Genomic DNA, 17,337 nt, shown 5'->3' on the forward strand with positions numbered 1-17,337 from the left:
ACCAATTGTAATGTACAGAAGCGAAGCCTGGAACTTGCTGAAGGACACAAGTCAAGAGTGAGAGCAGTGGAAACGAATTATCTGAAAGAAGCATGTGGAGTTGCATGGAGAGGCAGGCTGACAAATGAGGAAGGGAAAGAGCGTTGTGGTGTGGACGTGAATGTGATTGAGAGCGTTGGGGGAAATGCGAGTACAGTAAGGTGGTTTGGTCATGTGGATAGGATGGAGAGAGAGACTAACGAGGAGAATGTATGTGAAAGTTGGAGGGGGAGAAAGAGGGATGGGGAGGCAGAGGATGAGATGGAGGAATGGAGTGGAGAGATATATGGGAAAGGGGATGTTAACTGAGGAGACGGATGTGAAATAGCAAGGGACAAGACGACAGGGAGACAATTTGTTGGTAGCCCCCCTTTACGGATTTAAGGCGTCTGACAATAGGTGGGTATAGATATTTGGGTTCTGTAATATATATATATATATATATATATATATATATATATATATATAATATATATATATATATATATATATATATATATATATATATATATATATATATATACCCCGGGATGTGTATTAACTTGCCCGTATCTGGGGTAAGTTGTGACAAATAACATGCTATCACAAGTATGTAAATAACCCGGTACCCGGTAATAAACAGGATTTCATTTGTTTTGTCTGTAAATATAATAATTGGACAAAATTTCCTAATTCTAGACAAAACAACAATTATTATATCCCTTTATACAGTGAGGAACAGTATAAAAAATGTCAACAAAACCAGGTCTCCCCTATAAATGCAGATGTGTATGTGTGCCTGTGTCTGTGACAGTATGCATATCAGAGACCTTGTCTTGTATATATGCACGTGTTTACGTGCACCTGTGTTTTCAGGCTGATGGGTGAGTCGCCTCGGTGGTTGGCGGTGGTGGGTCAACACGATCGGGCCCTAAAAGTGCTCAAGAGAGCGGCCAAGTGGAACAAGGTAACCCTCCCTCCAGACCACGACTTGCTGACCATCATGCACAGCGTCCACCAGCAGGTATATTACTTTGCTTTGATGTTCTGGACACCCTTATATGATATCCTTCCTCATATCTGCAGTACCAGTACAAACCATCACCAAGCGGTTGCATATTCATCATGAACATCATCATCACTATCATCCCAACATCGCTTCCCACCTTAGAGTGGGGCGAAGCGAACAAGGAAAAAAAGGGACTAAGCGAAAAAAGAAAGAAAAAAAAAAAAAGGAGAACTAGCAAAAGTTTCATAAGAGTTTCCGGTCAAAATTTTTGTTGAAGATACTTGTATGAGTAAAAAATACGCAGAAAATAACTGTCAACTATTATTTCCGAAAAAAAAAAAAAAAATGTGCAGAAACATGAAAATACATAAAAATAGCTGAAAAATCACGTGACTCTGAAACGGCCTCTGATTGGTCGTGATGTCACTACTCACACATAGGCAGCCTAGTCTACTTTGTTTACGTTTAGCCTGCATACATTGTGCTTATTTCTGACCTCTAAGAATGCTCAGTGACAAGAGGAATAATTGCTAAGATTTCGTTCCAATATGTAAGGTCACAGACAAAAGCACACTAGGGAAATTATTCCCCTGTTTACCATCCAACAACAATGAACGAAAGCAATGTGGCTGACTTCTCCTAAGTCTACTAATACCAAGTCGGATCACTTCCATCTAAAAAGGGTCCAAGCTGGCTCAGGGGGCGGAGCATCGGAGTGATGTCAGCTTGCACGAAACCCAAGTTCAGTTGACACCTGACCGTGGTAGTGAATGGATGTATGCTGCACTCGCCAGAGCATGACACATTTTCGTCCAAAGTGAGGGAAGGGACTGAAATGTGTGAAGGAAGGCGTAGGGGTGTGAGGGAACCTACTGCAATGTTATACGGCTAAACGAGTCCACACTTCTTCCCCTTCTTCGTTTTTCCTTATTATAAATGTTTAATTTGAGTCTGCCCTTTTATACATTTTCTGTTACTTAATCCGACTGACATCACACACTAGCCACGCCTCCCGGCGCACGGAGGGAAAGTGAACCGACTTGGTGTTACTAGACTTAGGGCTGCTTGTCGGAAGTTCCCAGTGCTGGAATGGAGTCGTTACTGTTGTGAAAGTATTATATTCGTCACCATATAGGTTCGTATATACCAATATCTGAAATTCGGTAATATATATATATATATATATATATATATATATATATATATATATATATATATATATATATATATATATACTGTATATATGCTTAATTTAACTGTTAATAGAATATTAAGAGTCAGGGCGAAAACGTGTTAAAGTTAGCGGGTATTTCTACTTTAGATCATCAAAACGCCTTGACAGACTTCTATTTTGCACAAATACTGATTTAAAGTGCAAATAAATGCATTTGTATGTTAAATTATTATTTATACAAAGCAGAAGTCTGCCAAGGCAAGCCATTGAGCTAAAGGAGAAACACTTCCGCTAATTTTAGGGCATTATTGTGGTGAATCCAGCTTTTTAAAACGTAAAATTAAATACAAAAATAATCTGATGATAAAATCTATAACACTTACCAATTAAAAGTGCCGATTCGGTAAATGATCGCCGATTCGATATTTCGTCGCACTCTCTTGAAGGTTCTTTACAGAGTCACTGAAACTGTTCTTTCAGAAAACTAATAATGACGAGGTCAAATATTAAATATTCATGAGAATAATACCATTTATAAACTCATATGACTGATACTGTACGCCATACATTAAACACCTTCCACCTCATGAGGTACGAGCACCGTTCGGGGATGGTGTTGCTGTAAGCTACTTCTAGTCGATTTCACCACAATTTACTTACCTAACAGATACCATCCATTTACACCATGAAAAGTATTCCTTCACAACATATCTGGAGGAGGTAGTCTGGATCTACGGTGGCCAAATAAGTACAACTATTATCTCGTGTTACTGGTAAAGTATTGTGTGATGGACTGGAGCGTCGTCTGCAATGTGAAAAATGTGTACTAGTTCTGTTAAACAAATCGGGGCCCTCTTTCTGGGCACCAAAATGTGAGAAATGTTTAATGTATCCAAGTCGGTATCCCTGCCGGGACACCGCTATGCAAGAATTTTCTAGCTACACAACTCGTAGGTCGTTACTCTTCCCTAAAGTTGTCTAAGTAAATCAAACAAGTCTCATAGAGTTAGGTGAAACGTAAATTAAATTTAACTCACCTACAATACTATCTTCTAATCTATCTCTTCGCTAATCCCCCCTTGAATTGGCCAATTCGTAAAGGTTACTTAGCTATATGAAGAGGGAGTGATCGTTAACCGATGACGATGAGGCTGCCTGGTATCGTTGCTTGGGCAAGCAAGCGTCCTTATGGTGTGTATGTACAACCTTGCTAACTCCACGAGAGCTAGGAGCAGAGTGAGTGAACGCGGCAAACCCCAACCCTTCATCGAATTGTGGGTTGCCAACTCTTATTTAATTACAGTACTAAATACAGTTAAATTACATCATGATATGTACAGGGCAAATCTAACAAATTAATCTTAGTTTTACTTAAACTAAAGTTAGACCAAATAGTCCCTTTAACTATGTAAATATCTTAATTCCACATCTGTCTTAACAGGGGAATCTTTCCCTGCTTGCCACGTCACCTATCGCGCAGACGCAGCTTAGGTCAGTGGAAAATACCACATAATTACATGTATTTACAATGCATAGTTGTCCTCAGGGGTTAAATGCAGTAGCATTTAATTTATCAGTAACAAGAATTATTAAAGACAACGTCGTTTCTGGGTTATTAAAACCGCTTGAATAATTAACAACAGTCTCTACGTCCTCTGCCTTTAACCAGGGATAACTATGATAAATTTAGAGAGCGCAACTGCTCTGGGGGGAAATATTTCCCACATGCAATATGAATGCAGACGTCGTCACCAACATGGCGGCTGCTTCCTTCCAGCCGCAAAGAATTAAAGTTATCACATCTTGATCAGTGAAAATGATGAATTAAAAGATACATATACCGTAAGCCTATAAGTTCATGACAGAGTGCACCGGCCATGTTTACCCAGAACTGGCAACAGGTCTATTAACTGGCCATACTCTCATTCGCTCTCCATTTAAGCCTCAAATTCTTGACTCCACCTCACAGGCATAAATATCCACAGGTACGGCTTTCATTGTCCCTATAAACTAGAGTCAGTCCGATGACTATCACATCACCAAGAAAAAACAAGGATGTCAGACTAATGTCATATACTCCTTTGCGTACTTTTGCTAAATTATCATCACTCATCCACTAGCATCTTTATGCCTCTCAGGCTTTTCAGACAGGTTTTCCCAATATAAACTATTTCTCCTGTTGAGAGTTTTCGTACGATCTAACCATGTATACTCTTACATTTTACACAAAAATGTAAACATGAAGGCTCATTGTGCTTTTACACTCACAATGCATTCTTAACACCTGTCAGTGCAGGACATCAACAGTGTGTGGGAGAAGGTGGACGACCATGTAGGATGAACTGTAAGTGGCTTATAAGAACATCATAGGACCTCTTCCCTAGCAAATTAGTCTGCATAGTACACTTTAATATCCTATTGTATGCTTTTAATATCGTTTTAATATCATCATAATTTAAGCCAGTAATCTACAAGAATATACACAGGTGCAGTGATCGGTAAAATTCACTAAGGAATAGGTCCCACGAGCTTTTTAGAGCTATTTAGAATATGATATCAGGAAAGGAGAATGGGCATGATCTGAAAAATTAGCCTAGTCCTCAAACCCAGAAAAAGTTAATGTGAATACTACTGAATCCTTCTCCATATTGTTTTAAGCCCTTTTGCTACCTCCACAGTGTTCATTGTTTTTAAAAATGAAACATTCAATCCTGGTTCATTGTATTTCCTTCATGAACACAGTGTCGAAGCCTGACGGTGCCTATGAAGGAGAACCTAATGAGCAACGATGAAGCACGCATCTCCTGTTACTCCCTGTGACCCGTTGAGGGGGACAATGACCAAAAGATCAGACCTCAGTCTCCGGCATCTCAGAAGATCAGGGGGACCGTGGTTTGGTTCAGTGTCAGGGCGGGGTACGGTTTCATCAAGCACCAGGATACTGGCACTCATGTTTTCGTGCACCGCCAGGCTGTCATTGCACCAAACCCTCGGCATCTCCAGGGCTCCCTCAGGGATGGTGAGTCGGTGGAGTTTTGTATCTTTGGAACTCCCAAAGGTCCTGAGGTTCGGGATGTTACTGGACCAGGTGGTGTGGCCGTGCAGGGTTCTACCTATGCACGGTGACATCTCACAGCTCAGGGACGCTAGGCCAGGGACCCTGGGAGTCCAGGAGAAATAAGCACCATTATGGAGAAATGCATCGTCCTGGCAAAGGCTGTTTGTGGGGATGACAAGGGGGCTTTGTGCATTCTTCTCCCCAAGATCTTCGAGGAGAATGGGCTACCTTGCCTTGTCATCCCCGAGTGTTTTGCTCGTGATGTCCATTCTGCCCCTCGCTGAGGATGTCAGGCCCGGCTGCTGCTGCCTGCCACCCCCCGCACAACACTGCGGAAGAGGCTGCGGATGGAGGCTCCCCTCAACCAGCCATCTGCCAAACTGATCACATACCTGGCTCCATAACTGGACTCACCTAAGACCACGGCTGATATTCACCACCTGCCGTCAGTGACTGAGGAGGGGCGGAACTCTTCTGCATCTGTCTCCATGGCCGAGGATGCGTTGACCGGCTCCTCGGCTGAGGAGGAGGTCGATGAGTCCTCCATTCCTCCAGCAGAAGGATACAGCACATCTCGCCCTTCTATCATCGACCACGAGGATCGGCTAGATGTGTCCACCTACCTTCACCTGACACTCGAAGTCCATACCCGGTCATACCAGCTCAGAGTTTCGACATACCCCACCCTATTTGCTATTCTCTGAGCGGCCAACCAGGGTGAGGAGATTCGATCTCTTTTGATTGTCAGGGGGATGGAGGTGCGTCTTGCAGATCTTCGTGCATTTTATCATATGCTGCCTCCACGCTTGGCCCCCTAGATTGGTCATCTTCTGAAATGCCTGTGTGTTGTTTTGTTTTTGTCTGTCTTTGTTGGCCTAATGCCCCCAAGTGGGTGATGGCCATAAAGCCATAGCAGAAGAAAAAGAAGAAAGCAATTATTCATGACTAGCATAAACTTGGATCATCCTTAAAACATGGTGATTCAGGATGCAACATTAGTAGGCACAGAAATAAAGATAGATACATAATCATTTCCTATACCATACTACATGAAAGTTACATTATGACCCAGTAATTCTATACCATACTGCTATGCATGTTTTACAACATATGCAGAAGCTACCCATAACCACCACCATATTTCCACACCTCAGAAACTATCCTACCCAATAAGACACAAGTACACCTATGCTGACTGCAATTGGCAATGATCTTTTTCTGGTGCAATACCAAAACACTCAACTCATAAACAATGCGTGCCAACATTATGATGCAGCCCCCACACCACAACACACTCACCACATGAACCGCAATGTCACAGCACATACAATCATCCAACATTACCTCAGCTAAAGACCTCTTGGAGCAAGCAGGTGAAGTGCCTAGTTTCCAACAGTTCACTGGCGTCATATCCAGATACAACTGGGGTTGCATCAACAACATAAACAGTTATGCATCAACAACATAAACAGTTATAATAAACTGTCTGGTATCAGTGACCAGTATTAATTACTGTCCCTCTCATTTTCCAGGCTGTGTCGGCCAAGACTAATAATGAGGAGACTTCCATCATCTCAAGACTCATTCGAGCCTTCGATCAGTTCATGATTCTATTTCGGTATGTCTTTACTACACAAACTTGATGTAGAATATACTATACATAAGGATTGGGGATCACTGGAAGTGGTGCTGAATTTTAACATATTCAAGCAGAGAAAGTCTTTAGATTTCATTTGTACCACCTGCAGAAGAGGTATTGATCTCAGGACAGGCTTCAAATTGGAGGGTTTCGATACAACATTCAGTAACTCTCACTTCCAGTGCGTTGATCTGAACTTGATTCAATCCATTCGTCAAAGTCAAATTGCAGTATACTCTACTGAAAGGATGAATCTTACCATAGGCTTATTGGATGGTGCCGGAGAGGGACGCTTTCACGTGGTGGCACGGATATAAATACGTGGTTCTGCTGTTCAACTACATGTGAGTAAACGTCTCTTAACTTCTTCTTTGCCCTTCGAAAGGAGGAAGATGGCTACAGGAAAAGTGCTGCTTCAGCAGTTCCACGGGTTTATGTTCAGATGAACCTGGGTCCACATAAAATTTAACAACATTGTGTTTTCCAAGTTGCAGAGCCAGAGGTGGCCCAGTGGCTGAACCTAATTATGACTCGACCTTTGGGAATCATTCCTTTCGTGTTCGTGTTAATATTCAAGCTGATGTTCTGATTAGTATTCCACCAATTTTCAAAAGATTTTATCAAAATTTTATGATTTCTTTGTGCTTTCTGATATATTCTGTTTTTCTTAACTTGACATTCTAATTATTTTTATTTATTTCTTTACTTATTCATTTTTTGGCTGGCGAGACCCTACAGAACGTGAAGCTACAGAACGTGGTGAATGTTTCTGGTGTATCAGAAAGAGCCAGGATTCTGGGGGCTTGAATGGTGAACGAATGGAAGCGTGGTCCATTGGACTGGGCAAATTTGGGCTGTCTGGACATTGCTACTCCTCACCCTGCCCTAGGATGGGAAAGGAGGTTCGGATGATGATGATGAAGACCCTGATGCCTGGGATCATCCCGCAGGCCACCTACAGAGACTGTTTCGTGATGGGAACGGCCTTATTTTAGCACTCCTATTTTGGGAATGGACCTTTTAGTGTACCTGGTCGTTACCATGATATTCGAACTCCCATCTCTTCGCTACTCAAGGAAATTTATATATCAGTGATTCCTGCATACTCCTTTTTCTAAGCCTACTAGTACTTGATGATATGCCAGGAGATTTTAAAATATCTCCCAGGACTTCCAATCTGCACATCGTCATATTGGTCCCTTGCAAACATTGTTTTCAGGTGGTAATGCTGTTTTTCATGCTTATGAACATCTTTAAGAGATTTAACCCTTAGCCTAGCAATATCCTAGCAAGTCCAACGTTCTTTTAGCTTATCTTTAGAGTCTTGTATACCTAATAATATTATGGGTTTACTAGCAGCTTCTGTTTTGGGTGCCTTTCCCAGGACTCCCAAGCTCCGTATCATCACACTGGTCGTCGGCATCGACTCTTTCGTGGTGGCCATGCTATTCTTCGGCCTGACTGCAGGTGCGTCGACCCTGGGAGTGGACCCCTTCATGTACTTGGCTATCTCTGCAGCGGTTGAGCTTCCGGCCTCCACCGTCCTCATCCCTTTCACTGAATACTTTGGCCGCAAGAAGATGTTGGCCTTCAGCTTCCTCTTCTGTGCAGCTGTTCTCTTGGCTCAGCCCCCTATTCCTGATGGTTTGTAATAGTGTCGTACATTTAGTGCTGCTTTGTCGGCTGCTGCTCTGCCAGTTCATTATATTAATGAACAAGAAGAGACTATCTTCATACACCTGTGGCGAAACTATTGCAGCCAGTTTACAAAAGTTTGTCTCTTTGATACTCATAGAAAAGGTGAAATTGTTTTACTAATATGCCTCCTTAAGACCAAAATTAAAAAATGCTAAATGATCAGCGGATGCGTCAGGTTATGCTGTAGCTGTCATGTCAAATCAACTAAAAAGTTCAAGCTGAACAACTTTGCATTTCATAAAGAAATAGCTAAAATGCCTCTTTATAGCCGATTTTAAAAACAGCCTAATAGTCAACTGATGTGTCAGCTGATACAACAGCTGGCATGATAAGTCAACTAAAATTTTCAGGATGAGCCATTTGGTCGTTCATAAGAAAACCACTCAGAGCTCTTCAAGAGCAGAAGTTAGAACTTTCCTCGAAGGAGAGAGAGAGAGAGAGAGAGAGAGAGGATCCCCAGGTGTACCATTTATAGACTTGTCCAGTTCGCCTCAGGTAAAAATAAAGTTGGGAGATGATAACTGTGAAGGTGATCATGATGATACTGGTGGCGATGATGATGATGATGATGATGATGATGATGATGATGATGATGATAAGGCAACTCCCTTTATTAGTGGGAAATATACAGTAGTAGGAACGATGACGTTAATGGTGGTTATGATGACTGGTGATAATGATGATGTTTATTATGGTGGTTATGATGATGATAGTAAGAGAATCATACCCACATGACTATACTGTGTTCCTTGTGAAATTACAGTTACCGTATTTCAATTAGTCCAAAACTGACGCAACTTCACAATAGGCTATATGCTGTTTCAGAATGGGGATAAAATTTTGCTGTTTCAACCATTCACGACACGGTAACATCAAGACAACATGAAAATGATAAAAGTGATGATAAATATTGATGCTATTGCCAACTGTTTTGATGGTGATGATGGTAATGATGGTGAAAATAATGATGAAAAAATGAGGACAGAATAAGAGTGCTATGATACTGATGCTGATGCTGATGGTAACTGACTGCTGCCCACAGTGGTTGTATGTGGGATTTTTCTGGAAGGGAACTCAGAATACCGTCCTCAGCCTATCGATTCATAGCTCATAGGTCCGAACCCTGGGGCTTCCCTCCCGACTAACTTATAGAAATAGCCAGATCTGCCTTTTTTAAAGAACCCTAGGCGCAAATGGGTTAATGATGACACTGTGGTAGAAGAGACGACAACAGTGATAATAATGAGAATGGTAATGTGAGGCTGATGAAAATTTTGGTGATGATAATGACAATCATAAAAACAGTGATGACAGTTCCACTGATGCTTTAAATTAACATGACCTCTCCCTCTCTGCAGACCTGAAGTGGGTATCAGTGACTCTGGTGATGTTGGGCAAGATGTCGGGCACAGCGGCGTTCTCAGTGCTCTTCCTTTACGCCCTCGAGCTCTTCCCCACAGAGATCAGGACTCAGGGCTTCTGTTCAGCCATGGTGTCCTCTCGCCTTGGTGGCGCCGTAGCTCCATTCATTATGAATGCCCTGGTCAGTGGATTAGAGAGAGAGAGAGAGAGAGAGTTGGAACGCCACATTATTGTGGAGTAGAATTTCGGGCTGATGTCTTATTATGCTGGTAGTTTTTATAATATGCAGTTTTTTCTTGATGAAGGACTAAGGCATTGCCCCCGTTTAAAGGACTTTTGTTGAAGCACATAGCATATTGCAACTGAATGTCCTCCTGGGTACCACCGAGAGCCCTTGGGTGAGATTGAACTAGTGTACAGTATGTACTCTAATCATTGAGCTCTGTAGTATGGGAGGGGGCTACCTTCGCCGCGAGCGTGTGTCTTTGGCCGCCATATTCAAGCACCAGCACTCGTCGTTCATAATGCAAAAACATATGTGGATTATGATTTTTTTCTGCCTAGTTCAGCGAATTATACGGGGTATATTTAGCCAAGGGTAAAAAACAACTTCATAACTTGCTGCAGTTCAGAACTTACCCTTTATGGCAATGAGGCAGAGAAAGGTAATGGAAGAAAGGGAAAAGATAGTTTGGTCTTAACGTTGAAGTGATAGCAATGTCGAAACGTTTTACATCGAAGTAGTGGTGTTAAATTTGTGTGGGAAGCCTTTAGATTATCCTTGCTATAAAATCGAATGTCCAAATTAATAAAGGCCGGAAGAAACCCGGAAATATCTACAAAAGAGTGTGAACTAGAGAAGAGGACATGAAGAGAAAGACTGAAGATGAATGTGCCCCTTTTAGTCGCCTCATACTGTCATACATCCTGGGATATTGGGGAAGAATTATCCCGCCCATCCCCAGGAGGCAGTAAACTTATAGAATTAGCAACAAGGTATATTTCTTACTTGTGAAATGTAATGCCACCTCTCTCCGATGAATTCCTGTGCTCATTTTTGCATCTGACAGCTGCACAAGGGACCATGGCACTATACTGAATTTTCCGGAATCATTGGCTGCTTTCAAAAACCTACTGAGTAGATCAGTCCAAAAACAACGGGAAACAAGTGAGGTGTAACATGGCTGCCACTACACCAGCGCCGCCCTGGCGGTGGACACACAAATTAAGCAGTCCTACCCATGAGAAAGCCCCTCTATACTATAGAGCTCAGTGGCTCTAATCCACTATGTTTGATTCATTTTAGCTTGGTGGAAAATTTGGTTCTTCTGCTGCCTATTTCCCGAAACTCTGTGTCAGAATAAGACAATACTACGGCCCTGCATCCATGCCAGAGCTCTTGTTGATGGTTGGCCCGATACTGTAATGTTAACCTCATGTTATAGCTCAGCATTGAAGCTTTAGAAGTGAAAATTTTACACCTAATTAGAATGAAACCCTATATATATATATATATATATATATATATATATATATATATATATATATATATATATATGTGTGTGTGTGTGTGTGTGTGTGTGTGTTCATTCTAATTAGGTGTCTACTGCTACCTCTCTCCAGAATATTTTCTTACACTCCCTCCACTCTACACTCGGATTCCTTCAAAATTCCTCATCCACTCTCTTCTTACTCTCTCTCTCTTACTAATCTTTTCACCTCTCTCTTCCTTTCTCTTTCATGTCTCAACTTCTTCCACGCCCCTATTTCTCATCTATACATTATATGGTTTCTTCTTTTGTGCCACAACCTGTCTCACCTCTTCATTCCACCATGCTGTTCCGTGCATCCTCTTTCATCTCGTCTTCACCCCACACACCACCTCACATGCTGCACGTATTACTTCTGTGAATGTCTTCCACATACCTTCCACATCCCCCATCTGCTCCAATCCATATTTCCCCAATCATTCCTCCACTTCTCTCTTATAATTTCCCTTTTTCTCATCCTGTTCTAACCTTTCCACTCTCCTTGCATCTACTCCTTCCTCCCGTCCTTTCCTTCGTCTATTTCTCCATTTTACTTGAACCCTGATTCTGACCACCATTTTCCACTCCCCGAACCTCGATATGCTCCTGCATCCATTACACACCTACGCATCCTTTCATACACACACACACACACACACACACATAATCAATCACTGCCTTCCTTTCATTCAGTTCGCCACCCTACCTTCTCATCACTTGCCATGTATACCTGTGGATCATTTTGTGCCTGAAGAGGGTATTGGCTATCACTAACCCCCTCCCGGCACAAATTTCCACTGAAGCACTGCCATTGTCATCTATCTCAGCAGGCACACCCCACTCACCAACTACTTCATCCACCTTCACATTCGCTATTTAACCATTCATATCACCAATCAAAAACACTCATTCCTTTCAAACTTTTCCCTGCACACTTTCACATTTGTCCAGAACTCTTCTCTCACTCTGCTTGCACGATCTTGCGTTGGCGCATACACGCAAACAATCTCCCTCATTTGAAGTCAAACTTTCAATCTTACCCACACAGTCCTTCCAACTGATCCATACTTTCTTTTATTCTCCTTCCATCTGTTACTCACAACAATACACACTCTTTCTTTTTCACTCTCATTCTCACCTACTCCCACACATATACCCCATCCATACTTCCATTCTCTCACACTCTCTCCCCTCCATTTAGTTTCAGTTAATCCACCTACATCCACTTTCGCACGGTCAAGCACCTGGACCATCTCTCTCTCTTTCACCTTATTATTTGCATCCCTTACATTCCACGTCGCCATCCGTATCATGTCCTTTGTTCGGTCCTTAGTCGTCTACTTTTGGTCAGTCCTGGTCCTAGGCTTCTTGTTCGTATTTTAAGCTAGTGCTTTTCTGGGGAGGGGCACTAACCCTCCGCCTACCCACTTACTGCCACGTAGGGAACACATGTCGGTTGTGTTACGTCCCCAGCTGTCCTCACTCCTCAAGCACGCTGCAATAGTTAGGTACAGCAAGAAATTCGTTCGGCCTGCAACTCCTCATTCCCGGGCCAGCTGGATAGCAACATGAAATATCTCCACCACAAATACTGTATCATCCATCACACCATCAATGATAATGAAATAGTCTACTACACTATTTACATATATTTACAAATAAACACACTGATACTCAAATAAAGAATATGCTTAGATCACTTATGCTATATCCCCACAGTGATCTTCTCAACACCAAATGACACTCAATAATAACCATAATATCTCAAAATGATTAACCGTTCTCCCTCACATGTTACTCTATAATATTAACCACACAAATGCTCCACAATGGTTCACAATAATAATCTCCACTACCACAAGTACACCACCACGTGCACCATAGGCTATCTTGTGGCCACCCACACCACGCTCTCTCTCCATCACCTGTATATTCTCCTCCCACAAGTAATACTCAATATATTCACATAATTATCTCACCACTTCCCTTATATAACACCTCACACTGTGTGACCACGCTGCTCTCCCAAAATCACCACGTGTCTCCTCCAACACGCCCACCCGAGCAGAAACCCAGATCAGCTCCTCACACGCCGCCAGCCACCAAGAGAGAGAGAAGCCACGCACTCACCCCTCGTACATACATATCTCTCACTAACGGGATCACAATACAACAACATAACCTTACATGTTAACCCTTAACAACTTCACAAATATTAATTCATTTCTACATTCTCCAAAGATAAATTCCAACACAATATACAATCACATTATACAATGATAAACATAATATTCATTACATTCATGATACACAACAAAAGAAAACGTACTGTATGAAATAAGGGATAACTCCTCGTAACACCCCCCTTCCAGTAAAGATGTGAATTCTCCCTTTAAGAGGATTCACATCTCTCAGGAACGCGAGAGAGAGCGTCTGCTATCACATTCTCTCTTCCCTTTACATGAGTCACAACCAAATTATATTCTTGCAACAGCAGACACCATCTCATTAACCTCTGGTTAGAGTTCTTCATCCTATTTACAAATACAAGAGGATTATGATCAGTGAAAATTTGCACGGGCCTCATGGTACCCTTCACATACACTTCAAAATGATTCAAACACATAATCAATGCCAAAGCCTCCTTCTCCACAGTACTGTAATTCATCTGATATGGTAACAACTTCTTAGAAAAATACCCAATAGGATGATCAACCTGCTCCACTTCCTGCATTAATACTCCTCCAATTCCCTCACCACTGGCATCCACATACAATTTAAATGGCTTATCATAATCAGGAGTGACCAATATGGGTGCATTTACTAGCATATCCTTAATTTTCTTAAAAGCCTCCACACAGTGCTCACTCCACATAAATTTCACCTTCTTTGACAACAACCTGGTCAATGGCAATGCAACGGCTGAAAAGTTCTTACAAAATCTTCTGTAATACCCACTCATTCCCAAAAACCTCAACAATTCTTTCCTATTTGTTGGAGAAGGAAAGTTCAGAATATCTCTCACCTTAGCATCCAATGGCCTCACTTGTCCTTGTCCCACTTTGAATCCTAAATAGTCCACATAAGCCTTCACAAAATCACTCTTTGCTAAATTCACTGTGAGATTTGCATCATCTAACTTTCTAAATACTTCATCCAACAACTTCAAATGCTCCTCCCATGTATCAGAATACAGTACTATATCATCAATGTATACAGTACAACACTTCACTCCACTCAACACTGCATTAACCAATCTCTGAAAACAACTGCTACTGTTCTTCATTCCAAATGGCAAAACTTTATACTGATACAACCCATCCATGGTAACAAATGCTGACAATTCCTTAGCCCTTTCAGTTAATCCAACTTGCCAGAAACCCTTAAGCAAATCTAACTTTGTCACATACTTAGCATTTCCTAACTGATCAATACAGTCATCAATCCTGGGAATAGGGTATGAGTCAGTCTTAGTTACAATATTCACTCTTCTAAAGTCAGTACAAAATCTGTAACTATTCCCTCCAGCCTTAGGTACAAGTACACAGGGTGAACTCCATGGACTATTACTTGGCTCAATTAAATCATTTTTCAACATGTACTCTACTTGCTTCCTCATAATTTCTCTCTTTTGTGGAGTCACTCTGTATGCATGTTGCTTAATTGGCCTTACATCCTCTACTTCCACATCATGCATAATAACATGGGTTCTTCTAGGAGTATCAGGAAACAAAGATCTAAACTTGTTAACAATTCTTTTTACCTCTCCTTTCTTATCCTTATCTAAATGCGTCAACTTCTCATCCAAATTATTTAATATGACTGAATTTTCCAAACTCTGACCTTCACAATTCATCAAGTCATCATCTTCACCATCACTCTTCTCCACCTTCACAACATTACCACAATTTACTTCATCATTTACATCCAATACTTCTTCCCTACCATAGTATGGCTTCATCATATTTACATGACACAATTGAGTTCCCTTCCGTCTCCCTGGGGTTCTGACTATGTAATTTACATCACTGACTTTCTCCTTAATGGCCCAAGGCCCACAATATTTTGCTTTCAAAGGATTATCCTGCAATGGAAACAACACCAGCACCTTATCACCAGGCTGAAAACTTCTATCTCGTGCCTTCTTATCATACCAGGTTTTCATATTAGTCTGTGACTCCTTTAAATTCTCACATGCAATCTCTCTAGCTCTCAACAATCTCTCCTTAAACATAGTAACATAATCCAGCATATTTGGCACATCATGATTTCCCAACCACTTCTCCTTCAACATACGCAGAGGTCCCCTGACCTCATGTCCATAAACAAGTTCAAATGGACTGAAGCCAGTGGACTCCTGTACAGCATCTCTTATGGCAAACAAAGCTAGTGGCACTGCCTCATCCCAATCCTTATCCATTTCAGTACAGTATATTTTTAAAGTCTTCTTTAGAGTTTGGTGAAACCTTTCCACACATCCCTGCGACTGCGGGTGGTAGGCACTCGATAACTGCTGCTTAATCCTCAACTCTTTCAACACCTGACCAAACAACCTTGAAGTGAAATTACTGCCCTGATCTGACTGAATTACTCTCGGGAGTCCAACCCATGAGAAAAATTTCACCAACTCCCTCACAATCACTTTGGCATGGATACTTCTCAAAGGAATTGCCTCTGGAAACCTTGTTGACATACACATAATAGTTAGCAAATATTGATTGCCTCGCTTAGAACGAGGTAGAGGACCTACAACATCAATACATATCCTGCTGAATGGTTCATCTACAACAGGAATAGGGTGCAATGGTGCCTTTACAATATTCTGGTTAGGTTTACCAACAACCTGACATGTATGACAAGTCTTACAATGCTTAGTTACACTCATCTTTACACCTGGCCAATAAAAATGTGCTGTCACTCTACTCAAAGTCTTTCTTACACCAAAATGTCCTGACCAACTATCTTCATGAGCCAGTTCCAAAATCTTACTTCTGTACTTCTTAGGGACAACAATTTGGGTCTTCATCATCCAATGATCAGATACTGGGCTATCAGCAGGTCTCCATTTCCTCATTAAAATTTGGTCTTGCACATAATATCCCACATCTCCATCAAGAATTCCTCTCTCAGCCTCACTCCACAACGCCTTCAGACTTTCATCATTCCTTTGTGCATCAATTAAGTCCTCCTTTTTCACAACAAAGTCTGGCAAAGTCTCTACTTCCTTCCCTTTCACCTGCTCTGCTTCATCTCCAGGTTCACAAAGCCAGGATGAGCTTAGGTCTAACTCACACTCCTCATCTTCCTCCGCTCTTTTAGCACTAGCCCTTGTCATTACACATGCTGGATAAATCATACTCTCCTCAAGTCTCTCACCATCCTCACATACTTCTGGGTCTACGGTTTCACTTTCCTGGTCAACCTCAGGATTCTCCACAATTTCAGGCTCAGGGACAACTTTATTGCCTGCCAAATCATTCCCTAATAGCATGTCCACTCCTGACACAGGCAATCCTTCACTTACTCCAACTTTCACATTTCCTTTGACAAATCCACTCTCAAGCCGCATACAATGTACTGGTACTTCAAGCTCTGAAGAACTCACACCCCTAACAACAACATTTTCACCAGTAAAGGACTCATCACTCCACTATGCAATACCTTTACGTACAAGACTCAGGTTAGCTCCTGTGTCTCTCAGTATCACAATCTCCTTTCCTTGTCCCTCACCCACCTTCATCCGACCTTTGGTGATAAATGGCTTAAACTCTACTGCAGGTAACACCTTGGATCCTGTACATACATTTGCTAACAATTGTTCTACATGTTCCTTCCCAGTTACAGTCAATC

The 17,337-nt window shown here is 41.7% G+C and overlaps 1 protein-coding gene across 1 annotated transcript in view; it reads left to right on the forward strand.

Moving 5' to 3' along the window:
• The window catches only part of LOC145406714 (organic cation transporter protein-like), a 144,512-nt gene that overhangs the window by 79,866 nt on the left and 47,309 nt on the right, over positions 1 to 17,337 (forward strand). Inside the window, exons 7-10 of the mRNA XM_080277815.1 lie at positions 895 to 1,042; positions 6,792 to 6,877; positions 8,283 to 8,542; positions 9,955 to 10,139. Coding sequence (XP_080133941.1) covers positions 895 to 1,042; positions 6,792 to 6,877; positions 8,283 to 8,542; positions 9,955 to 10,139 — 679 coding nt within the window. The remainder of the gene's footprint in view (positions 1 to 894; positions 1,043 to 6,791; positions 6,878 to 8,282; positions 8,543 to 9,954; positions 10,140 to 17,337) is intronic.

The sequence above is a fragment of the Coenobita brevimanus genome, chromosome 8 (assembly GCF_032717465.1).
Source record: "Coenobita brevimanus isolate Jiangsu-jjx chromosome 8, ASM3271746v2, whole genome shotgun sequence".
NCBI classification, from domain to species: Eukaryota; Metazoa; Arthropoda; class Malacostraca; order Decapoda; family Coenobitidae; genus Coenobita; species Coenobita brevimanus.